Source organism: Bactrocera tryoni, chromosome 5 (assembly GCF_016617805.1).
Source record: "Bactrocera tryoni isolate S06 chromosome 5, CSIRO_BtryS06_freeze2, whole genome shotgun sequence".
Classification (NCBI taxonomy): Eukaryota; Metazoa; Arthropoda; class Insecta; order Diptera; family Tephritidae; genus Bactrocera; species Bactrocera tryoni.
In genome coordinates, this window is record NC_052503.1 from 3,960,134 (window position 1) to 3,986,687 (window position 26,554).

Below are 26,554 nucleotides of genomic sequence, written 5' to 3' on the forward strand. Positions count from 1 at the left end.
GTAAAATATATATTTAACGAAAGTCATCAGAGCGCCACCTGTTGGTGAGTTGAAATGACTTTGTGTTTTGGCAATACTGCACATCAGTCATTTCGTATTTATTTTTCATAGTAATCAGTAAGTTTTTCCTCCAAGATCGTAAAGTAATTTTTGAAAAAGTTAAAATCGGTTTAATAGCTTAAAAAATCGCATAAATTAGTACAAATTACGGACAACTCGCGCACAAAAATCGAATTACGTGTGTTTAAAGTGTTATCAGTGTATTTGGACAAAATACGTAAAGCGTGTGCATTCGCAAACCCAAAGAAAAAACGTCATCTTTGTCGAATTGATTCGCTGGCGACCACAACGACATTCGCAACAAGAGAAAAAAGAAATTAAAAAATAATCATATAAATGACAAGTGGTTGATTTTGGTTTACTTTTTGCAACTGTTTCCAACGCTATTATAAAAAGAAAATAAAATTGTAAAAGTGTCAGCAGTAATACTATAAAAAACAGCCTAAATAAGACGCAGACAAACAAGGTTAGTGCGAATTGGAAAGTTGTATATCTGTGCGAACCTCTACATTGAATAATAATGTTAAAATAGGTATATCTTCATAAATATACATACTTATATATATTAAAAATAGTTTTTATTTTAAATGGTAAAAACGAATATATTCGATGTAGGTATGTATCTGATATTTGCAATTTTGAACCCGTATAATAATTTTGAATATTGTGCCAATTGGCTTATCATTTCACTCCTTTTCAAGTTATTTAATACAAAAAATTATTTATTAACTAACTTAAAAATATCTTTATTTCATAAGAATGAAGAATTTGGTATATGTATGTATAACTACAATAAAAATTAGAGATCCTCGGTTTTCCTATAAAACAAATATAACAGCCAAAATTCTTCAATATTTATATTTTTAAGGCGAATTATTCGCGTAGTGTGCAGCTTAACAAACATTAGAAGCCATATGTTCGCGTGGGGCAACGACACATGAATATGTGTTTGTGTATTTGCATGCGGATCCGTGTGTCTCCAAGAATGTTATGGCGATGTTTGTTCCAAAAGCAGCTTCAGTTTGATTGAAATTGTCACTGAGCGTTCATCATTTGTTGATATACAAAAACTCACGTATGTACATGCATCCATACCTCTTGGTATATGTGCGCATATGTAAACTAACATATTGTGATAGGCTTTAAACTTATGCTTGCTTTGGAATAGCGATATTCTTTTTACAATTCAGAAATTTATATTTTCAGACTATTTTTAATTTTCCTTACAAATATGATACAAATTAAGAAATTAAACAAAGTCTCTACTCACACTAAAAATTCGGTTTGATGCAAAATTTGGAATTGGCAAATATTAATTGGAAACTTTCCAGACACAAATAATTAGCACAAGCTAGATACATTTTATAAAAATGTTTGTTTTATTAAATTAGAAGAGAGTCCCTTATTAATATGTCTATTTACTTTTATTGTTCCATGTGTGCTTAATTTTTATGTTTCAGTGTTCTCTACTTCTCACATCCAATTCTGTCCACTTTGGCGTACAAACGTACATTCAAGTATTTTTACTGCCCTTATTTGTGAGTTTGTGGTTTTGTCAGTATTTTCATCGATTATTATTTTCTATGCCTATGAATACCAATTCATAGATACATATGTACATATGTATGTATGTATGTACATATTAAAGTCTTCATTATTTATTTATCTTTTCTTGTATTGTTTGACCGTGAATTGTTTGTTGAATTTGTTACTTGTTTTCTATTGCCTACCGTTTTGCCGCAAAATAAAATAAATCGCTGGTAACAAATAATCGTCAACAAATATTAGTATATTTAAATTTCATATTACAAGTTTGCACTCTTTACCATGCTTTATGTACATATATTTTTTACTAAGCTTTCGTTTTGAAAGATGAGTCAAAACGTAGCTTTGTGGTCCTCGCGTGAGTGAGTAACAAGTTTTTCAGCTTTAAAAATATGCAGCTTTTGCAAAATTGATGTTTCCCTTATATACATATGTTTATTTATAATTAATATTATATAATATATGTATAATGGCAATAAAATATTCAGCTTGTCTGAATTCAATTGCAAAGTCGGCTGCTATAATATATTACATACATATGTATATGTATGTACATATGTACATAGATACATATAGTATTGAAAAAAATTTAAAAAAATCGTGAAATTTTAATAAAAAAGGTAAGATAGCATTATCAAAGATCTGGAGAATTCTTCACAATGTTTTGTTACTTTGTGCTTCAGTGCTGTCTTAAATTTTTTTCATAGCCAAACATGCACTTCTTGTTTTCTAGCGACAATTTGTAGAAATATTCCAGTAGCAAAAACATTTTTTAAAATCTTTTTCTTCAGAAACACGATTTGTTACGAATAAATACTGGCACCTGTAGAGTGAGGAGAGATGAGGAGAGTGATATACTAAATTACTGATACGTTATTTGATGTAGAACATAATACAAACCAGGAAAAAAATGACACGATTTATCATTGTAGTTAATTCGGAAATTTTTGTTCGGATAAAATCGAGTTTAAATATAAACTCGTGGATCGGAATGAACCGAACGGTCACCCTTTACATGGCTCTAACTCAAAAACTATTATCAGTTTAAAATTTGATTAAGTTATTTAAAAATTTTAAACTATATACATACATACATATGTATACATATGTATGTATATTCGTTAAGTATTGACTAACGAATTTTATAAATTTTTTTGTCTCCCAATCAAAAATTCACAAAGTGGCCTACATGACTCAAAATTTTACAAAAATTAGTTAATGTAAACGGTATTTAACTGTAAACTGTTTTTTGGCTTCTTCTTCTGTGACTAATTTTAATTTCTTTCGCAGAACTCATATTTTATTTTTTTAATTTCAATCGCTTTTTTATCTGATAAACTCAGATAATTGTTGTTGGCATAAAAACCTGTTAACTAGGTACAAGCAAGTATTTCGTTTTGTGTTTTGTTGTGCTGCTTTGCTTGAGGTTGAAACGCGCAGCGCCAAAGATGTTTTCCGCTCACCAAATACTTGACTATCTGCGAACGTGTCATTAGCTTCGTTTTGCACAAATGTGGCTATCTATTTCCCATACTATTGCTGCGAATGTCGGTGGTTTATATTCTTTTTTTATTTTGCTTCTTATTCGCATGTGAGCATACAGTAATGTAACCATCATGCTTCTCAAGGCTAGCGGGTGTTGTTGCTTGACTGATTGAATGGCGCGTTGGTGAGGTGTTTGACGTTCGCAGTTATGCCGCAGTGCCTAGGCACTTCCTCTTCCATCATAAGTTTTGTTTGTCTTCTTTACTTTGCAGTCTCATATCTTTTTTTGCATGCTTAGTACCGAGTTCTTGTCTACAATTATTGTTGTATTTATAACAGTTAAACATTATACTAATTGCACCTATCTGAGAGATACTTACACACATACATACATACATATCTCGTTTTCAACTTGCTGCGTAAATAATACGTTATTCATACGTCCTGTACGCCAAAACGTACACACACACACCCACAAATGCATTACAGTACCCACTACTTATGTATGTATATGAACTCACAACTTCACCCTTCCTCCTTTCGCCTTCCTACTTCCTAATTCAAACTTCAATCTTCATAAGTCTCAGTTTGTGCTTCCAGATTCGTCGAGTCAGCGAACTACTTAGGCAAGCAGTCAGCCAACCAGTCAGTCTAGCATTCAGTTAACAAGTCTCACTTACTCATCTGTCTTCGCCCTGCAGTGGTCTCTCATTGCGGTGTTGGATTAGCGCCTTTTGCAATTGCCGCTTTTTCTTTTCAAGTTTGCTGCCTACCTGGCCTGGCCAATTTCTGTGGGCTCTCTATATTTTCCTGTTTTAATATTAGTTTTCTTTCCTACATGTTTAGCTGTGTTTATTTATTTCATGGGCACATTACCAGCTCACCTCCCATTGCTCATTATCGCACGACTTATGTGGGCATCGCCTTTATTTTTTCCCCATTTTCGCTCCTGACTTTTGCTTTTACCTTTTTCCTTTAGTTTAATGAACTCTTGCGGGTTTACAAATTACCTTGCTGTTGTAAATTGAAACATTACTTTTTACACTGGCAACAAACAGCTCATTGCTGAGACAAGTCTACACTCGGCATGTAAATCCTAAGAGTGTAAGAAGTGAGCACTCGCTACGACAGATAATTATTATATCACTGGCCGCAAATTGTTCACTGAAAAACCTTTGCAATATGCCTTGGAGCAATTATTTTTTAGCTTATCAGACATTGAGCAGTTATAATATAGATATGAGTAAGTTGTGCACGAAACCGATTTATGTGTTTGCAGTATACAATTCATAAAATTATTCGAGCTCTAGTATAACTGATACTCAATAGAATTTTCTTTCTTGACAGTACTTCACCCGTCAAAATTGATACGTTTTAGGGTGAGGATTATTATAAATTACTCCGTACTAACTTTTTGACGTCGAGCAAAGTAGAAAGTAAGAATAATTTAATACTTGTCTTAGCTACTTAGGTATCAAGTGTTTCAGAAATTTCATTGTATGTCGTTTTTAGCGACTTATATACTGCACCTGTACTGACTTGGTAGCCAGACGAATGACACTTAGGCAATCTTATCAGTTGTTTCGTTTCCCGGTATGCCATTGTGGCGTGAGTGGCCCAGTGTATATATGCAGACATCCATATATGTATCTACTGCCACTCTGCTTCTAAATACATTCTCCGTCGTAATACGTTATGAGATTATTGCCTTAATTGGCACTTGGCTGTTGGAGTATATATTGTTCGTCTTTGCTCAACCTCTTTTCCCTCAACGCAAAAACTTCCACCGGTAAAATACTGAAGTATTCCGGCAGCTTGAAGGTTCGCTTGAGTTCTAGCTTGCCCATCTCTTTCAGAGAGAATTCTGCAAAAAGCCTTAAGCCCTCGGTCAGTTAAACTCCCGATCTTCAGGTAATCGTTTTGAACATTACTTATAGTTTTTTAATCATCTGGAGATATACATGCGAAATATTAAATAAATCCAATATTTCCACATATGCATTTGCTCTTTACTATCACTAAATCGTGGATTATACTCTGCAACCTCCATATACACAAAGTCTTCGGTATCTTCGCACTTCCTTTATAATATTATATTTGTGCAGATAAATGCTTTTTTTCGCGTGCGTGCTGTAGTGCCATTTGATTGTTCAAGGATTTCAAGGTGTGTCATCTGCCAAGTTCTTTGCAGCGTAAGCCAACGCAGCCACTTTGCTTAGCATATTCCGAAGAGCTCATCCCTCATAGCCAAGCAGTCTGACAGACACTTGGTTACGCATACATACAAGTATATGAATATATATGTGTATGCGTGCGGTTCATAGGGTCTGTAGTTTATTTGGTAGAACGCTTCCATGATTTACATTCATTTTTCCAGAGCATACAACAAGGCAGCTTGTTTTGGCTCTTTTTCCCTGCTTTTTTTTGGTTAGCATTTATCATTATTTTGTTGTATAGATATAAACCATGTATATTATTTTATTTTAGTTAAACTCTCTCACATGTTTGTTGTTGCTTCATTTTTGTCACATATTCGTCGTTCCTTTGTTGCAACACGCTTCGTGCGGCAGAAGTAGCCCGAGTAGCTTTGTTCACTCATAAGTACTCATGTTGTTGCCGGACGCTTTTGGGCAATCCCTTTAAATGTAGGAAATATCGTTACTCTCTTATTTTAGTACGCTGTGCCAAAATGTGACCCAGATTATAACGGTATTTTTGCTTTTGTGTACCCTCTTACACATCTGCATTTTTAATGCGACACTCTTGCTTTTCTTTATTTAAGTTCACTTAACCTGAAAGATTTAAAGAAAAGCGAGTTTTATTGTCTGCAAATTGCTGAGTGTTTCGTTGGCTGCAGTTTGTTGCTTCGGTGCTTACACCATGTTGCGTTTCTTTTGGCGGACATTCTTACAATAAGACCCAAAAAAAATATTTTTTTTATGCCATCGGTATCGATTAATTTAGTTTTATAAAACTTTAAAATTAAAATAATTTAGAATTTTTATCAGGATTTACATATATATTTTATTCATATATATGTATATGATATCGGTAAATTTAGTTTTAGAAAATTTTATAAAAAGAAATTTGAATAATTTTGATTCTTTTATCACGATTTATAGAGCGTTTGAATCTGCCGGGAAAGCTTAGATTCTCAGGTATAAGGAATTGCTGTCCATCAAAGCGGTCGAATTTTTGTCTTCTTATTGCAATACAACCTGCTTTAAAACACTACAGAGGCCCAGAGTTTGAAAATAGGGTTCATCGAGAGTTTAAGGCATCCCACGCCACAATAAACTTACTCGATGCTGATACAATGCCTTCAATCTACTATCCTCGGAATCTTATAAGAATGATTCTTATTTTCAAATGCTTCATTATATGAAGGAAGCATTGTTATAAATAGTTCTTTCAAAAATGTTGTTTGAAAGCGCAACCATAAACCCTAAAAATCACGAAAAAATTGTATCAGAAAATAAATTTTCAGTTCACTAAATCGACCTTTGCGCCGCTGTGTTGCCGATTTAATGTCCACCTAACAATAATTATAATAATATTTGCTTTTGCAATTAAGCAAATGTTATTTTCCATTACAGTTTTCATTGTTTAGTCAATTTTCTGTGACATTAAACAAATTAGACTCGCAGTTTCAGTGAACTTGCCGCTTTAAAGTCAGTCTCTATCGATTTTCCACCGACACGGGCATCATGCGAAAGCAACAGTCCACCATTAAAATAATTAAAGGCTGAATGAAATGTTTTAGTTGTTATTGTGGTAAAGTGATAGCAGTAAATAAAAGTGTATTTGTATGGAATTTTGTAATGAAAAATATTGCGAAAGCGTGGGCTGTGCGGGCCTTCCGCTACTACGTGCTAGTACAAATATTTATGTCTCTATCTTAGGTTCACAAGCAAAACCTGCCAAGTGCTTTTAGGACATTTTCATATGTCGAGCTTGACATGTGTACAAATCTTGTTATTTGAAATTAAACTTGTAGTTAAGTATATGCTTCGATTACATAGCATTAATATGCACAAAACTATATCTCGAAAAGCCATTTTTCATGCAAAAATATAGAGTTTATCATACAAATGGTAACTCCACTTAAATGATTTTTCCGTCAGCCACGATATGTTGTCCGCTTAATAACAGTACGTGTACACACGGCTACTTTAACACACCTACATATACTACATAGCAACTATAGCGTAGCGTCTGGTGACCGTGACCATTTAAGGACGAGGCGTTGTTTTTCCTATCGCCATAACACGTAATCCTCTCGCCTCATTTGGTATACTCGCATTGCCTGCTGGCCATATTGGTTGGCTTCCTATGTTTTTATTTGTGTTTTATGACACCATTTGCTGCATTTTTTATCCACCTGTTTGAGATGTTGTGTTTATTTTTGTGTCCTGTTTGCTTCCCCGTATTTTATCCGCCACTTCAGTGTCATTTGCACGCGATAAATAGTATCCGTGTGTCTTTTTGTGTACACATATACATATGTGTCTGTCTCTATATTCGATATGCCTGCTTCATATATTTTTGAATTCATTTGCACCATTTTCTTATTAGTTTTTACCATTAGACAGCAAATATTTATAGCGGCGCGTGCTTTTCCTTTTTACGATGATCTAATTGTCTTCTATTATTATTCAATTCGCTCATTCTCATATCCATTAAGCCAAGACAAATATCGCGTACATATGTACATATATCCACTTTCTCTCGGAGTAACCGCATGAACCATAACTGAGCTTGAACCGAAGCACATGCGCGAGTGCAAGACTAAGTGCATAGTGAAGCATGGAACAAACTAGGGATGGAGACAGTTTCGTCTCATTTTTGGTACACCATTCGCTGGATTGTTTAGCCATGGCGATGTCATATTCCTAAACCTACGACTTGTCCACAGTGAATGTATGGTCCTTCATCCTTTCCATCACCCTTGCGATCTTTACTCGACAATCATAAGAAGTGCTGATATCTATCCTGAAATCGGTTTTTAAACACTGTTTCTCTACCTTTTGCCATGTCATCGTCATTAACAGAATTGGACAGCAAGTTTTCGATGGCTTTACGACCTTCACTGAATAATTTGACCCACTCAACTTCTTGCTTTGGCGATAAAGTAGTCCTCCGCAGACACTTTTGCAAACTTTTCAACGATTCATTAACCGTAATGCTATTAGAAACGCTAAATCAAACCCGATGCTATGGGTCATTTTTGATCAGAGAATATATTAGAATATTTTTATAAAAGGAAGGGTATTTGGAAATTATAAAAACGTATAGTCTTTAGAGGTAAAGTGAAAGTGAAGATGTTCTAGGAGTGACCGGGTTTAATGCCGTATTTTGGAGTTGGACGGTTAAACCGAAATTCGGTCGGCTAATGGTGATACGTCCCGTAATTACTGTGGCTTCGACATTTAGATTCGGTCCAAGACCACATATAATATTTCTTATTTTTAAAATGCATATTTCTCTACAACTCCTCGCTTTTTTTTTCTCTTGTATCATCGTCACACCATGACTACAGCCTAAGACACTTGATTATAACTGTAAGTTGGTATAGCGGCTAGAAGGGCCTAGTTAATATCTCATAAGTACACTTGCAAGCATTCGCATCGCTTTTCCTGTCATTGTCAACATTCAAATATGATATTAATATGATGAGAGACACGAAATGGAAAACGTCGCTTAACGACGACGTGCAGGCGACTTAGTGAACGTGTGAGTAAGTGAATGGGCGAAAATATATGCATGCGAGAGTGTATACCCACATATATAGTATAATGGGAAGGCGTTGATATAATTCAATTTTTATCTTGTCATACTTCAACTTTTAACGGCGCATATACAGTTTACAAATGCATTAAACCATTTTACTTGAAAGCTTTTCCGTCAAATGCTGCTATTCTCGATGACTTGTGTTCACGATCGTGTTATCAGTGCCATAAACTTCGTGGAATATAGATTAGATACTTAGGATGGTTCCAGTTCCGAAAGGTATTTGTGTGTTCTCCTTTAACGGCGTCGGTTTTATTTATTAATATTTTGTGTGAGTAAATATGTGCCGGTGTTGGGTAAGAAAGTTTTCTTACGGCTTCAGTTGAGTAAGATATCGGCGAAAAACTATTTCTCTAAACGCATTTCAACGTGAGATTTTAGCGTTGGTGCGTTGTGACACATTTTAGTGATAGCTTAAAAATGAGTATGCAATTAGTTCAATAGCTTACCGAGTGCTATGATAAACATTCCAAAAAATGCTAAGGAATGTTTAGATCCAACCGTTCCTACGACAGCCGGGTCTAAGTAACCGGAACTGAGCTGGATTTTTATGCGGCCAAAGATTGTGAACTCGGCACCTGAAGGTAGACAAGTCTTCGGACGAAATTATAAAAATTCAGCCTTTCAAACGTGCTGAAGTTTGTGAAAAATGTTGTCCCAAAGTTACTACAAGACTGGGATGAAATAAATAAGGGTGTCCCAAAATTAACGAAATATTTAAATTTTGCCGCCATTTATGTAGTAAACAACAGAACAACGTGCCTTCATTATTGAAAAATACTTCAAAAATAATTTTTATACAAAATATGATCGGAATAATTTTGGTACACCCTTTATTATCCTTATAATACATATTAGTGGAAGATATCGTAAGGCAGATGGGCATCCCACAACCAATGCCCTAATAAAGGTTGGAGAAGTGTACATGACCTGATTTTTTCGCATAAGTAAGTTGTGACTAAGCCATATTGAAATCAGAGGAATAATTATAGGTTGCGATAATTGGACGACAACTTCGATCTTTTACAGTGAACACCCCAAGTGATGAAATTCCTTATATTTTCGCCATGAGAAAACTCGAACTTCTAATTTATAAGTTTAACTGTTGTGATAGACGACTATCTGTGAAATATTCAGGAGTTAACTATTTCATAAAAGGGCGCAGGCTTTTTGGCAAAGAAGACTGCCTATAAGATTTAAAGATGACAATTTAAAATAATATTAAGTTTATAGACCAGGACAAATACAACGTTCGTGGAGGACTTTCTTCAGAACTGGTAATACTTTATTGTGATAACCTATTCATCATTTGAGGAATTTGAAGACTTGTAAATCTTGTAAAAGATTTTTTTGAGTAATTATAACTGTAAAACTGAGGAGATAAATGAGTGGTTTGTAAACATTTTATAGTAAACAATTCAGTAATTATTTGTTTGCATTCATTTATGTGCGTGGGAAACTGGTCAATTCTGCAAATTTTATCATTCGCAAAGCATTTTTTCTCACAAAACCCGTACTTAAAAGATCGAAAGTTGTTTCCCTTGTAAGGTCTTCTTTATCTTCCGTAGGAAGATCAGAGTTCAATCAAAACTTATTTTTGAGGGGCTATATTTATGCAAGCATGTGTATATGTATGTAAGTTTTCAACCGATTCTTTCTAAACACAAAGATGCACCGTTATAACAAAAACGCATTCTCTCAATTTTATTAAGATAACTCACATTTCGGCCGATATATGCGGAATAAAGCCACGCGAAAGTTCGAAAATCTCTGTTTAAGGTGTATCGGGGCTAAGGGAAGTATTGACCCGATCCAACCCATTTTCAACAAACAGACATATTTAAAAGAATTCTCTCCAAATTTCGGTTATATATTTCACACATTGACCGATATTTTCACTAAAAAAATATTATAAGCACTGGATTCACATACTCAGTACCTAGACGTTTGAACAATTTTTGTTCCGTTTGGTCCATTTTTAGTCATAAGGTGGCACACCTCAAATGCAATTTTGTTGTGTCAATTTCTAATGGATTTGAATACGAGAAAGTGAAATAATCAATTAAAATTCAAAATAACTTCAGGAATGTTTTCTGCCGCTACAATAACAACAATGTTGAGTTCCGAAGCTGAACAACATAATAAAGTTATACACAGACGAATCATTTAAGGATTGTAGAAACTGTCAAGAGCAGAAACATGACATGCGAAATCAGTGATCAATGAAATAAATGCTGAGGAGATTTGTGACGCGATTGTGCACTTATATATTAGAAATACCGAATGCACATACATTTATTTGATAATAGATATATTCATTCAAACTATGATTGTTAATTCGTTAGTCAAAATACCGAGATAGAGCAAAAAATATGTTCCCAGTTAAGTATTCAACTAACGTATTACCGGATTAACATTTTCGGTGTGAATACCTATCTCCGAAACCATCGACTTGAAATGTTCACACGACCTTCTTAGATATATTTGTCGGGTAATGACTCAAGAAATACTATTTTTTATAATAATTTCGATTTTTTAAGCCACTTTTAAGTGTAAATTTCACAAAAAAACTTTCGTTTTTGAAACTTGTCAAATATCAAAATGTTTACTAGTTTTTCAACCATTTCTGCTATATATGAATAGGAATAATAGATTTTTTTGGATTTTAAATTATTTTAAGCTGAAAAAAAGTTCCTCTTTTTTTCTGACCTGAAAGTGGAATAATCCCTTAAGATGTTAACATAAACATAATGTCCTTTACTTTCACAACTTACGCTAGGATTCTCTCAGGTTTGATTAAACATGTAAAAGCAGTACTTTAGACTTGCTAGAACAGTAAGAAAACTTCAACTTTTGATTGAAAAAATAGCATTGAATTGTTTATGACAAAAAAATGCAATGACAACAAAAATATCTTTGGTTGTGTACTACATAATGTTATAATTTAAGTGCGTTCGTCTCCGACTACCATTGCAGCCCGACTTGAAACATACAGTTTCGAGAGAATTCAGCCACTGATTACAGCGAATTGGGCAAAAAAGCGTTGTTCACCATTTTAGCAACTAAGTAATGTTTTTAGAAAAATTTAATTTAGACAAAAAAACTTAAAAGTTTTTTCTAATCTTATTATACTCCAACTCCTAAAAATACCATCAATTACAATTTAACTTATCATCTACCTAGTTAACCTGACTAACGGTAATTTTTACTATCCTTATATAAAAACTAAGAGAAAATGTGAATCAATGCCATTAATTAGTATTTATGTACATACATGTATATACTGAAATAGTAGATTAAAATCAAGGAGGAGGACGGAAATAATCATAATCATGATCTCTTAATTTTAATAACATATCCCCAATAAAGGCTAAAATAGACTGATATATGCTTGATTAAATTGACTGGCGCAATAGATTTTGGTCAAAACAACATGTAACTGGAAAAGTTTCATATTTAAATTAAGCATTAATTTTCCTTTATTTTCTACTAAATCTGAAAATTAAGCATTAATTTTGTTTTATTTTCTAATAAATCTGAAAATGAATAGAACAGAAATGTGTGTCGTGTTTGCAACAAAATTCCTTGGAAATTTGTATATTTCAATATTTGCTAAATATTTTCTAATGAATAAACATTTAGTGCACAGTAATCACACAGCCTCATTACAAAATTCTACGAAAAATCAAGCTTTGAATTGAGAAATAAATACTAGATGTTGTTGTAAAATATGTGGCGATAACAAACCGAAACTTTCAGAAATGAATACACATGTAACTCTCTATAGAACGAAAGCCTCTTCACATAATCGTAATTCATAGAATATTTTCAAATAATCTTATCTGTCTACATTATAAATATAAATATGGTGAATTTACATATGTGAATTAAATTACATATAAAATTGGATTGAACTAACAACAAATTTTATCGCTTTATTTTATCAGATATATTTCAGAAGCTCCTAGATTTTATATGTTAGCAGGAGGTTTTTTGAAGTCTTAAATGCCACTTTAATTTGACGGCTACTATTGCTACTGTTTTTATTTTACAAATTGGAAGGAAATTCAGAATATATTGAGAGCATTAAAATATTTGCACATTTTTTTATTTTTTACTTATTTATTTTCTGAAATAAAAAAAAAACTAATTTTTCAAAACACATTCTTACTCTACTTTCATATGCGCCCTTCTTACACTGACAATTGCGTGGTTGTGTATACGCGCAGTATGAACAGCGTTGTGAGCAGCACAGCGCCAAGTACAACGAGCTTCATTGACCCGAATGGCACAGCAGCAGCCGCCATCGCAGTTGCCGCATCGACGATGACCGAATCGACCACGCTGAAACCGAGTATCGTTGTACAAGCCAAACCAATGCCGTCACCAATTGATCCGCTCAGTCACGTTGGTGATGGAATCTTCCTGCAAACAAAAACCGCCCAAGGACTTGCGACCGTCTTCGTGTGGGTGGCACTATTTATCACATGCCAACAGGTGGGTAATCATGTGCTTAAAAAAAATGAACTCCACGGCTTTACTTTGTTTTTGTTTTGTTTTTTCTTATTGCTTTTCCACGCTGTTTACACAATGCCACACGCTGGTAGATTTATCAACATCTGCGTTGGTACACAAATCCACAGGAGCAGCGCTGGATAGTGCGCATCCTGTTTATTGTGCCCATGTATGCGACATACTCTTGGATCAGTTTGTTTTTCTTCAATTCGGATAATGTGTATGTGTACTTCTTTACCGTGCGCGATTGCTACGAAGGTGAGTACATGAAATTGTCAAGATTTGCTGATATTTTTCTCTTAAAACTATTATTTACATAATTTCTCCTTTAGCTTTTGTCATCTACAGTTTCCTGTCGCTGTGCTATGAGTACCTTGGTGGCGAGGGCAATATCATGTCCGAGATACGCGGCAAACCCATCAAGAGCTCGTGTCTGTATGGCACCTGCTGTCTGAAGGGCAAGACGTATACAATCGGTTTCCTGCGCTTTTGCAAGCAAGCCACATTGCAATTCTGCTTGGTGAAGCCGCTGGTGGCATTCATTATTATATTCCTGCAAGCCTTTGGCCACTACCATGATGGTGATTGGAGGTATTAAAATGTGAAAACAATATATTGCAACTTATTAAATAACACTTTAATTGATTTACAGTGCAAACGGTGGCTACATTTACATTACAGTTATCTATAATATATCCGTGTCTCTTGCCCTCTACGGTCTATATTTATTCTACTTCGCTACGCGTGATTTACTCACACCGTTCGAGCCTGTCTTGAAATTTTGTACAATCAAATCGGTTATCTTCTTATCGTTTTGGCAAGGTGAGTCACTCTAATGAGTCGAAATATATCTATGCGTTTGCTGTCTTACTAATTTTGCGGTCTTGTCGCATACAGGTGTTATGTTGGCCATTTTGGAAAAGGCCAAGGTCATCTCGCCAATTGTGGACAGCGTCGGCACTGTCACTTCAGCTGGTACTGTTTCGGCGGGCTATCAAAACTTCTTCATTTGCATTGAAATGTTGTTTGCTGCGATTGCCTTGCGCTATGCATTCCCCTATCAGGTGAGTTAAATAAAAACGATTTTTACTGTTTTTTACTTCATAATTACTTTTCTTTGTAGTTATTGTTTATGACTAACATTCGCATATTTTATTATTTTCGCTTTACTCGCAAGTTCATCGAGTGCAAATGTTTGTTAGGCGTGTGTGTTTGACATGCTCTAGTCGATTGATAAGATAAATATACAACAACAACAACATAAATATGAGCCTCTAATAAACATATTTCGCAAGTAATTAACACTATTGCGTATGCTAGTGAAAAACTCACACTCGATTAGCCAGTAGAAAGCGTGGACCGTAAAGTTAGACATTGGCTAGGTGAAAATCGAAAGTTTGCAAGTGCTTGTAATGTGCTTTGCCATATCTATGGCATATGCGTAATGGTTAGGCGTTGGAGCGTGTCAAATATTTTGCATTTTATATTTCCTTTTTATTCGCTTCATCTCTTGTACTCTTTTTGTGAGCGTGCGTGGTTTATGCTCATATATTGAAGATTTGTAATTGCTCTAAATTTATTAGTAATAAATATTAGTGATCATATACATAATTTACTTGTTATCAGAAGTGTTGTGATTATGAGTTATGAGTCATTAGGCGAGCTATCGCGAACAAGGGTGATCATAAATATATAATATGTATAATTTGGTTTTGCAAATTTCGATCATTTGTGTTATTTGTTGTTTGAAATAAGTTTTTATATGGAAATGTCGATTTATCTACATAGAAAACCGTAATATTCAAAATTTTAAATTATTCACATAGTTTATAATAATTCGCAAAGTCCTAAAAATGGTCCTGAGATTAGCAAACTTTGTATTCGTAATTTCTAGAAACAGGAAACAACGTTAACTTCGGTTGAACCGAAGCCAGTATAATCTTTACAAATAAAAAGCTTCCAAACAAAAACTTGATTTTGATCGGTAGTTATTGTTGTAGCGGCAGAAGTCTGCCGAGTTGACAGTCCTTGGCCGGATAGAAATCCGGGTCCGTTCCGGTTGCGTAGACCCGACTGTCGTGGGAACGAATTTCTTCTGGTTACTATAAACTTCGTGTCTAACTTAATATACCCTGTCAGGCTACAAAAATAAGTATGCAGTTTTGTAGAACTAATTTTCTAATAATAATGTGCAAACTTAACCCATTTAGACCTGAAACTATATTTTTTTAATTGAAGTATTTTTTTGTCTATTTTTATTAGTCCTAGGGTATCACAAAACATAAAAAAATGTAAAAAAAATTACATTTCTACAGGTTAGATAAAAAAGGCCGTATCGTATGTGATACAGTTGGCTCATATATACATATGTATATGCAATAATACAACAAAAACAATTTCTTATCAAGGGTACTTCAAAATAATTTATTACTTCTGGTGTATCGTATATGAGACGGTAGGTCTAAATGGGTTAATAGGTTAAAAATGACACTAACCTCAAAATGCTGAATATGACGTCGACTGTCCCAATGCGACGAAATTAGCTCGGAAAATGACAAACCAACAAAAAGTAAACTATCGTCACATTAGTCGCTCGGCGGGTCATAATTTTAAGCAATAATTTTGCTCATTTCAACATTTATTGTTCGCATGAGAGTCGTATCCATAAACTGGAGTCCAATCGGATGTATATTTGTGAAAGAACTGACAATTTGTCAGCAGTCCTCAATTTCTCAGTATTCATTTTGAGGAACGTTTGCTGACATTACAAAAAACAATAACAATGATTTTATACGTAACGGTTTTTATAGAAAAATTTTGCAGAAAACTCAGATTTTATTTAGTTTCTCTTTTATATGTTTTAGTAGAGTTTTCAATGTTAAAAATCATAGGTTTAAGATTTATACATCCGGCGTCGGATATCCTTTATATATTTATTTATATTTCTTGCATCTCTTCAAAAATTATCGCATTTAAAGAAAGTGAAAGACCACATTTTTCGATGGCTTATAATGATCTTATATTATTTTATTTTTATTGCTATAAAATGCATATACCATATCTAGATCTGTAATTTTCTAATAAATACTGATTTACTTATAGGTTTATGCGCGCAGCTGTATTGCCGATGGTCAAGGTCGCTCTGTTACCATGCAATCAATTTCAAGCAGTCTTAAAGTATGTAAATGCAATTCGGTTGTATAATGTCTATAAAAACATTTGTTTTACTATTTTTTCAGGAAACTATGAATCCCAAGGATATTATGACAGATGCTATACACAATTTCCATCCACAATACCAACAGTACACGCAATACAGTTCCGGTAAGTTCATTTCCCTCACTTTACAATATTTTTGCTTAATATGCATGCTTTATCGCTTGACCTTTCTTAACTGTTAATTTGATATGCATCTTGCAACTATTTTATCATTGTATGATTCTACATATACTCGTATCTGCACTGCCTTATCTTATATCATTTACTATTATTGCCATCCCACATCTTAAACAACTCATAACCCTTCTTAAACTCCGCTTTATGTTCCCATACTGTATGCTAATATTTTTGAAATGCTTTCAGCTTTGCGCTGGCAAATACTAATTTTCACCATCACCATTTTACCCAAAACGCGTAGGTGTTGGTTAGTGAGTAGTAGTTAGTTGTAGGGTATCCAACAAAACCGTTATGATGCACGCGTTCCGAAACTAATTCTATCCTTCTCTTTGCACACTGTTCACCTTGAAAGGTCGCACTTGTAAAGCGCACCCAAGTTCAAGTCCAATGCGCTTGTATTGCATTAACAACACACACACACTCATTTTGTTTTCATTCTTTTCATTTTGGTTTTGGTTCCACTTGGGTTTCATTTTATGTTTACCAACAATTTATTTTCGTTACCTTACCTACCACTTTAGGTTTCTTCAAAAATTTGTTTTTTTCTCTTCTATTCCTTTTACAGAAGTTACCTCGTCTCAACGTTATGAGAAACTTTAAAATCATTGTCTGTCAATGCGCTAATGAGCCGCCGAGCGGAAGACATAAAATGTTGTGAGCGTTGAAGAGGCGGAACATAAACAGAAACAGAATCAGAAATAGTACTTACTTATAATTTAATAAATATAATTGAAAAAGAAGCAAAAAAAGACGACGAAATCAATTCTAAAACAATATTTCTCTAGTGCTAATGCGTTAACAAAATGCCTTTGCGAAGTGCATTTGCTTACCAAAATTGCCTTATACAAAACACACACGAGTACACATAAATATATATTTATACATTGAAAAACTGCTAGCGATTAAAAGCGATTATCAATAAAAGAACAGGATGAATTTCAAGCAAACGATAAAAATGGCGTAGCTCTTAAGTTTAACTAAAATATAATTAGACACACACACACATGCACACATGCGTGTATTGCGAGGGAGGTATGCGTTTTTCGTTCATTTTCTAAATATATGTATGTACACCGTTTTTTATTTTATACTTTTAAGTTTCTACAAGTGTTGCTTGTTTAGCGTAGCTCAAGGTGCACCTGGACCAATGCACTGCCTCGTTATAACAAGAAGGGATAAAAAAACATTAATTTTTATTGATTACGAAAATAAATGGGAAATTTGCCCCAATGCATTCCTGTTTAAGCCAACTATATTCAAAAAATATTCCTGTTAATCGGAGCTTGCTTTATAGTTGATATGTATTTTGATTTTTTTAAATTTTGAATTCTTACTTTTTTGTAGCTCATATTTTTACAATTTTACTATTCATGCAACATATTCAATTTTTCTGATTGTTTGCCCACTAGGTAGGTTACTATAACTGCAGATATAAAAAATATTTATAGGTTATTATAAAGCAATTAAAAAATTTGTTTGCCAATATTTCATCTACGCATATTTATCTACAATTCTGTTAAAACGGTATTTGTTTGATACTTCGGATTTCCAAAAAAAGAGCCACCTTCCTTCGGGTACTTATGCAATCAAAACAAATTACGTTTATTTAGTATGAGCCTAAAGCACAAAGCACTTAACTTGCACAATGAAAAAATTGAAACATTTTTTGCATATATATTTTTTTTATAAAATTGTGTTCGCATTGTGCCGTTAGTTCTGCATAATTTTTCTCTACACAGTTTAATTTTCTAAAGAAGAATTTAACTGTCACAAAGAGAAATGATTTTTTTACCCAAAAACTAAGGGCCACGTCGATTCCGTTCCGACATTGTTGTTTTAACAACTTTAATCATTGCCAAAATGTTTTTCTAACTTCTGTTTTTTCTATGCCAATTCTTGTTCTTACTACGAGTACTGTTCTATTAAAAACCTATATTTGCACGGATCCTTTTGCATTTCAAGTATTTCTTCTGTTTCAAAAGTTTAGGCATTCCAATTTCAAAAATTCGAAAATCAATTTCGAAATTTAATCTAAGCATTTAGTTTTGCTGTTGCTGTGAGGGAATGTTTCGCTTTATATTTATCGGATTCAAAGAAATATATAATGATTTTATTTTTATTTTTTGCCAAAAGCGCACAGTTATAATTTATTAACATTTATCAATATTATTTGCAGTTGTCGCACTTCACACATTGCTCAAAAAAAGAAAAAATTATAAAAAAAAATTTAAAAAATTGTTTAACAAAAAAAAAGTAAATATTAATATGTCATTGCAAAATAAACTAATAATAACATTTTAGTTGCTTAAATTTGATTTGTGTTATTTATATTATACTATTTTTGATATTTTTGTTTTATTTGCTTATGTTTTTAATAACACTAAACTAAAAAAAAAATATAAACCACCATATAAACAGATTTTTATACACCTTTTTGGTTCTTTATTTAATGTTCGTATTTTTTGTATGTACTGTGTTTTTTGCTTCTATGAACACACATAATACTGTATTGCACAATAGTCTTTTTTAGCTTTTATGTGATAGCCTTAAACAATGCGCATGGGAAAATTTTACGCATACCTTGTACAATGTTACAGTTTTATTGTACTAAAGATTATTTACCACATATATATTGAACTTTGTAAATTATATGAAAATTGCCTATAAAAATAATTATTTTTAAATGAAATATTGTATGAATTTTTATTATAAATATTAAATAAAAGATGTGTGCTTAAGTATGATTGTATGTGTTTCTTGTAATTTTTTATTTTAAATATTATTTTAAGTATAAATAAAAAAATTAGCTCATTTCTTGGAGAAGTATTGTCTCATATAAATGTACTCAAGATCACATTTGGCCCAGAATGGTCCATATAAACTCACAAAGTACCTCTGTTAATGACGATAACCTCGAAAAAGTTCTAGAAACAGCGCTTGAAAAGCGTTTTGCTGGCATAACAGAGACAGCAGAGGATCTGTAGACGTCTTATAGATCGACTCTACACATTTTGGGTACAAAGCGTGTCAATGCTAAACTCGCACAAAAAACTTGAATGCGCTGTCATATTTTAGCAAGTTTGTGACTGATTTTTTCGTCAAATGCGAAATGAAATCGTTCAGCCTTCGTATTCGCCTCATTGGGCTTTTGACCCCTTTAAGTTTTTTATATATGTCGTTTACACTTCACACGAACATCAAAAGAAAAGAAAGAAAGTATTTTCACACGAATCACTTCTGGTCAAATGTGTTCTTGAGGTACTTTCAGCTTTGAATGCATTTACTGAAACAATTTTCCAATTTTTCCTAAGAATAACTCCTTTAATAGCAAAAAATTCAGATAAAAAACTCCAAAAATAAATTTTAAAAATATTTAAACTCTTTTATTTATAAATTTTCATAAACTAACTGTTTTTTAATACCTCACTCCTCATATGGCATGACAAGCTTATAATTGTTTTTGCAACCAACTCGCTCAATAAATAACTGTTGTGTTTTGTGCGCGTTGTCATATTTTTCCATAACTTAAACGTTATCTAGACTTCTATGCGAAATTTCCAATTCTCAAAACTCTCCTTTAGGTGGTAAAAATTCGCGTGGTATACGCGTCTCCTCCTACGATCCGGACGAACCGAATGCCACACATCACGGCAATAGCAACAACACAGGCGGCAATAGCGGCACAATGAGCAGTTTGGGCAACACCAGCCAAGGCACACCAGGTGGCAGCATCGCCGGCTGCATCGCATCGAAAACCTTGGGCAATCAACGGAAATTCATGCCCGGCGGCCAACGGGTCGCCACCATCAGCCAGAACTATAACGAGAAGACGATGCTGCTGAGCAGCGATGATGAGTACCAGTAAACGAGGCCGGATCGTGGTGTCGTCGAGAAGTGAGTAATGGAAGCGAGCCGCCCTAACAGCACTTTTTAAATACAATAAGAACTCACTGATTACACCGAAGCAACAGGTGGAAGAACCGTTTAGGCTTTGGACGTGTGTTGGCGTTTTGATTGTAATCTTCTTAATTTGCTGTTTATTTTGAGTTTTTGATGTGAAATTGTTGCCAGAAATTAGCTACGATTGCCGTAATAGTGGCTGTAGGTGAATTTTATAGAAAAGTAGAAGAATATTGTTTTTGTTTTTGCAAATATAGGGCTTTGTAAAAATTAATTTTTAATTTTTATTGCGCAATTAATTTTTGTATTTCTATCAAAAGTGTGTAGTATCAGTACAAATAATTACGATTATGTATAGAGGAAAACGTTTTAAATGCCAGACAGAGCAGCTAAGGTGCTATTTATAGATTTCATAACATTTTTACTAGAAAATATGCAATTTTATGCCACATTTTCCATTTGTTGAACCATAAGTGAGGTTATGTTATTACCTTTTATTTATAACTGATTTAGTTACATTATTTATTACAAATTGCTAATGCAGAACTGAACTGCCGTTGTTTACTTTGTGCTTTTAGCAAATCTCAGTCGCACAGATACTTATGTAATTATTGTATGTATGTATGTATACATAAGCTAGCAAAATATGTAATCCTTTGAGGTGAACTTGGCGCGCTTCTCTACAGCAAAACCAACAAATGTCCAAAATTGTTTCTATTATTATAACATTATTAACAACAAATATTATGTAATATTATTAATGTACGTCGTATGTATGTACAATCATAAAGCACGCATCCGTCGTTCGGTGGTCGTGTGTGAGTGTGTATTTTAAAATAAAATTATATTGCAAATGAAAATAAATACAAATCCACAATCCACAATATGTATGCTTTGCATTAGAATTTTAAGCGAATTACGGATTGTAATATTCAACAAAGTAGTGGCAGGGGCAGAGTACACTGTGGGTACTTGTAGAGAGTGACAAGTTGTATTTGAGTAGAAGAGGAGAGCGGAAACGGTTAGATATAAGAACTTTTCAAAAATCTAGATAAAGCACTGAAATGTAAGAAAGTAGTATATTAACTGAACTGAAGAGTGATGAGAAAAGAGGAAATCAAAATAAAAAAATGTGAACTCATATTTAACAAAAAAATATTTATTTAAATAATGTATGTAGCTGTTTTTTAACTTATAAAGATTTTTAAACAAATTTATTTCATTTATTTTTGAAAAGTGAGAAAATTAAAATTAAATATTATTTATTTATTTAAACAAATTAATTTATTTATAACAGTTTGACTTAATATTTAAATGTTTTTATTTTTATTTCTTTATCACTTTTTAATTTCAAACTTTATTTTTAGTAATTTTTTTAAGTTTTTTAATAATTTTTGTTTTAGACTTTACTACATTTTTATTTCTTAAATTTAGTATTTAATCTGTATTTTTCAAATCTAGTTTAGTTTTGCATACGTGTAAAAATGCGAATATACACAGTTAGCACTATAAATTTAAAACTAATTTTACTTTTTATTACAAGTATAATATGAGTATCTATGCCGCCAGCTGGTTACTCCGTTCCCCAACTATTTTTATATGAGAAATTAATATTACAAATTAAATGAAATATTGTACAGTTATGTAATAAATTACATCCAGTCCTCTTACGCGCTTCTCGTTCAGTTAATTACAGCGCAGAGAATTTAATTATGTTAAAATATTAAAATGAATCAATTACTTTTTTCCTGTAAAGAAAATTTGTATAAAAATGTATTAAAATAAAATAAAAATATTAAAAATAAAAACCTGAAATAAATTATTAACACTATATGTATGTAAGTTTATCAAAAAATGTATCCATACATACATATGTACGAACATTGTGTGAAATTGTAGACCATTTATTCGCTTAAAAACAGACGGGTGAAAATAAAATCATTTTCGAAAGATTTCTAAGATACTCAACGGGGTTTGAACAAGCAAAAAATAAAAATAAAATCAAATAAAACACGACAAAATAAAACTAGTTCTAATGCAATGGTTTGAGAAAAAGGCTTGAAAAAATACCGCGTCTTTTTTAAGTTTTTAAGAAATTTCGAACTAACGTAATTGCATATTCTAGTCTATACCTTTTAAGGGTTAATTCTACTCCCCCTTTAAAAGTAGCATACTGAAATGGATATGTTAAAAATTTTTGGAGTAACAGGCTTCTAAAGTGTAGCCATTCAGTTCAATCAGTCTATCTTTAAATGCATTATTCTCAAATGACATTCGACATTTTTTTTAAATGTCTGACTTTTTATTAAATTTTAATTTTCTAACAATCAAGGGCCATTGTAGTCATTACAGGTTTTTGCAATTGTTATGCAATTTGTATTAAAACCTTTTAAGCAGTTATTTTCTTAAAAAAATTGCAAAAATCGTTTTTTGGCAGCCATTCTAGATGTGCTCTTTTAATCAAGCATTAAAATTCAAATTACATATAAACTCGAACAAATGTTAAATTATCTCATTAAAGGAAAACCATACTCCTTTCCATAAAACGGCATTCTGAATCAGTTTACTTGATATCAAATAGTTACCTCAAGCATTAACTGAGACAAGACCTAAATTGAATTAAGGAAAATAGAAAGTGAACGGAATCACTCTTCAGTCCATCATATATGATTTTATGTTCAGTTATCTGTCAAATCTTCATTTTTTAAGTTGACAATAGCTGAAAATCGTATTACCAAAAAATAGTTGCGTTGACCTGAAGGTGAATTGCTTGAACTTCATTTCAACCGCGTGGAGTTGACAACCGCAAAAGGGGTATACAAGATGTGTGCAAAATTTTTTGCTCTCTAAATATTTCACATTCCGGAAGTTAACTGACAAGCCGATAATGACTAGCAATTATTTTCCAATATATCATTAATCTATTCGACGAAGTGTCCCAATGGCAGGAAGGGGATAAAACAACCAGGGGTATTGTGGAATCTGATAGTTGCCGGAATCAGGATTGAAACCGATCAACAAGTAGTAGGTGTCATGAATTCAGATATTTTTGGTTTGATATTCGGAACAGAGTTCGTATCGGTTTTGGGTGTCACGGAAACCAATTTTATTGGTTTTGCTATCAGAAACAAAGCAAGAAGATAGTCGCTCACAGATTTGAAATGTAAGTTAAGAAATCAAGTTATTTTATTATTTCGAATTAATTTATCTTTTTTTCTATAGGAGAAAACGTAAGTATAAAACACGAAATGTCTTAATTATTGAGTTTTTGGAAAAAAATCCGGACATTTAAAGATATTATTAGACTTACAAAACGTAATAAACATAATTTAAACCCAAATGCTTCTTTATTCATTCGATAAATGTTATCTCTTGAAATCTTCCTTTAATTCGAATCTTATTAAAAACATAATGGGATTGCTTCCAAATGTATTCATTTGCAAGTTTTGTCACATTGGTGAACATCTGGTTCGAATATTGGTTTTGTGTATGTTCGAAAAGACGAAAGTCTAATCAGATTCTGTGACACCATTGAAAATCAGAATTTGTTTGCAATTCTGACAGCTAAGCAATTCTATCTTGGATTCCACAACACCCCTGAACATCACGAAATGACTGTAAACTGGTGGAATTTACATATGATAAATAAGTACTCCACCTCGGAGAAATATCTTGGTATGACGTTGGATGTAAAGTTGAATTGGAAGGAGCATATACAAAAAAAAAGTTTCAGAACTAAAACTAAAATACCACAAAATAAACTGGTTGATCGGCAAAATCGCCCTTAACAACATCAAATAAAATCCTAGTCTACAATCAAACTTTGAAACCTGGACTTGAATTTGGACATATGGAATTCAACTACGGGGATGCGCTGCCCCGTTGTACATCGAAGCGGTGCAAAGATTCCAAAAAAAGTTCTGCGAAAAATCGCGCAATTCGGATTTGCATCGTGATCTTCATTAGGTTACAAAATCATGTAAACACTGAAGCCCGACAACTAGCAGAGACTAGAAATAGCAGGCACAGACTGAAAAGATCAACGTTTTATGATCTATTAAGAATCTAAGAAAATAACAAGTATCATTATATTTTGTTATTAAATTTAGTTTAAAAAAAAAAGCTTGCTATTACAGCATTTATTGTTTTATTTAATAAATTGAGAAAAATATTGCTTGTTCGTTTACATTTATCACTGGTTACAATTTCAATGAAATGTAAAACTATCATTAATTACGTTTCAATAAAAAAAAAAATAAAAGAAACTTGACCTAGGGGGTTACATGGGTTCCCTGGAGTAAAAAACAGTATTTTTTCAAAAAAAATTTTCTCATATAAATAATGAAATATTTTATTACTATTTTTTATTGTTACAAACATACACTATTAACAAAGAAATTCTGAAATTTTTGGGAAAAAATATTTTAAACTCGGTCACTGCGACGCCATTTCCGGTGACGCCTCGGAAAGAATATGCGCTCGCGTTGTCAGGATAACTGCTTACAGGATCATCTAAAGTGAGAAATACGTGTTTTAGTTAAAACTTTAACTTAGAACTTGGACGAAGGAAAAAAACTGAAAATTCGATTTTTGGCAGACATTTTTTTACAAAAAATTAAAATTTCAGTGAAAATTTCGCGACATTTATTTTTAAATAATTGTAATCGAAAAAGTATCCATCAGGCCAGTCTTTAAGGAGTGTACCTTAAAGGCCTCATGAAGATCGGTAAATTAGTTCTCTATTAAATCTTGTTCTAACCACTGTTTCGAAAAAACGCAAAAAAAGACTAGCTAGCTATTTTCCTTCAATTGTTGATAGAAATTTAATGCTCGCTTCTATAATTTCCTGAAGGTATTAAGTACCATATGACCGCATATGTGCATTTTTCCTACCGGTTCTCTTATACACATAAAACGGAGTTTGTAACTACATATATATAAATGTATATGTAAGTGTAAACATAGATTATGAAAGAGTTATGTTAAAATGAATTAATGATTTTTTATTCAATTTGTTGCCAATGTTCGTTTACTGCTCGTTGTCAGTAAATTTTTTCGCCCGTGTACACTCACGCATACATATGTACCTATGGTAATTACAGATATTTTAGCACTCATACGCACTGTTGGGCGAAAATGGATTTATTGTTGCGTAATTGGGTGTTGCAAGATACAGAGATACATGCAGTCAATCGCATATATGTACATATACATATCTACTATTGTGATCAAATTGAAAGGTGAATTTTGTCCATTTCATCTCCCCTCCCGAATTTTCCAGCCATCATAGCACTTGGAAAAAATTTTCCTGGAAAAAGCGTCCGTTGTGATGGCCATCACGCCCTATATGTAGCTTATATACATATATCCTCAATTGAGGAAAAACCGTGTCTTCGGAGTGGTCATGTGAATTTGCTGAATAGCCAGAAGTTACACGAAGGTAAATCAGGCGAATGCGGTGGTTGCGGCACGATATTAGTTGAAAATGTGGCGAAATGATCACGAATAACCAATGCATTATCGCACTTCTTTATCATAAATTAAAAATTCACCTTTCAATTTAAAATAACGTCTGCAATTTCTTGTTTAAAGCCATTGAAGACATTTACTAGGAAATAATAGCGTTTCGTAAAAAACTTACAAGAGTTTCCCATTAGTATGATCATCATCGCCACGTAGCGAAAAGGAGAAACGACTGGCGCGCTGTTGTTAACTCGGCTATAATCGCGTAAGCGGTGTCTACGCCAATTAAGAAGAAGAAGAAGAAGATCATCATTTCTAGGAGTAGTATTTAAATCTGTAAATGAACAGTTGGCCAGATTGGGCTGAAGTATTGTTGATTGGCAGAGCTTTATGCTCTTGG

The 26,554-nt window shown here is 33.0% G+C and overlaps 1 protein-coding gene across 3 annotated transcripts; it reads left to right on the plus strand.

Annotated features, from left to right (window-relative positions):
* Positions 1-102: 102 nt before the first annotated feature.
* LOC120776813 (transmembrane protein 184B) lies at positions 103-21,743 on the plus strand. Of its 3 annotated transcripts, none has more exons than XM_040107817.1 (9): positions 103-592; positions 13,110-13,377; positions 13,488-13,653; positions 13,728-13,986; positions 14,048-14,217; positions 14,293-14,459; positions 16,498-16,572; positions 16,635-16,719; positions 20,373-21,743. In XM_040107817.1, the coding sequence occupies exons 2-9, from the start codon at positions 13,111-13,113 to the stop codon at positions 20,654-20,656; spliced, it is 1,473 nt and encodes a 490-aa protein (XP_039963751.1). In that variant the 5' UTR covers positions 103-592; position 13,110; the 3' UTR covers positions 20,657-21,743. The 3 variants fall into 3 exon arrangements, with proteins under 3 accessions (XP_039963751.1, XP_039963750.1, XP_039963752.1); XM_040107816.1 differs by having other exon boundaries at positions 103-526; XM_040107818.1 differs by lacking the exon at positions 20,373-21,743 and adding an exon at positions 17,357-18,150 and having other exon boundaries at positions 103-526.
* Positions 21,744-26,554: the final 4,811 nt, after the last annotated feature.

Coding starts and splice junctions, on each gene's coding strand:
- LOC120776813 (XM_040107817.1), top strand. CDS start 13,111: ATGAACAGCGTTGTGAGCAGCACAGCGCCAAGTACAACGAGCTTCATT. Junction 13,987..14,047: donor TACCATGATGGTGATTGGAG/GTATTAAAATGT, acceptor ATTGATTTACAG/TGCAAACGGTGGCTACATTT. Junction 14,218..14,292: donor CTTCTTATCGTTTTGGCAAG/GTGAGTCACTCT, acceptor TGTCGCATACAG/GTGTTATGTTGGCCATTTTG.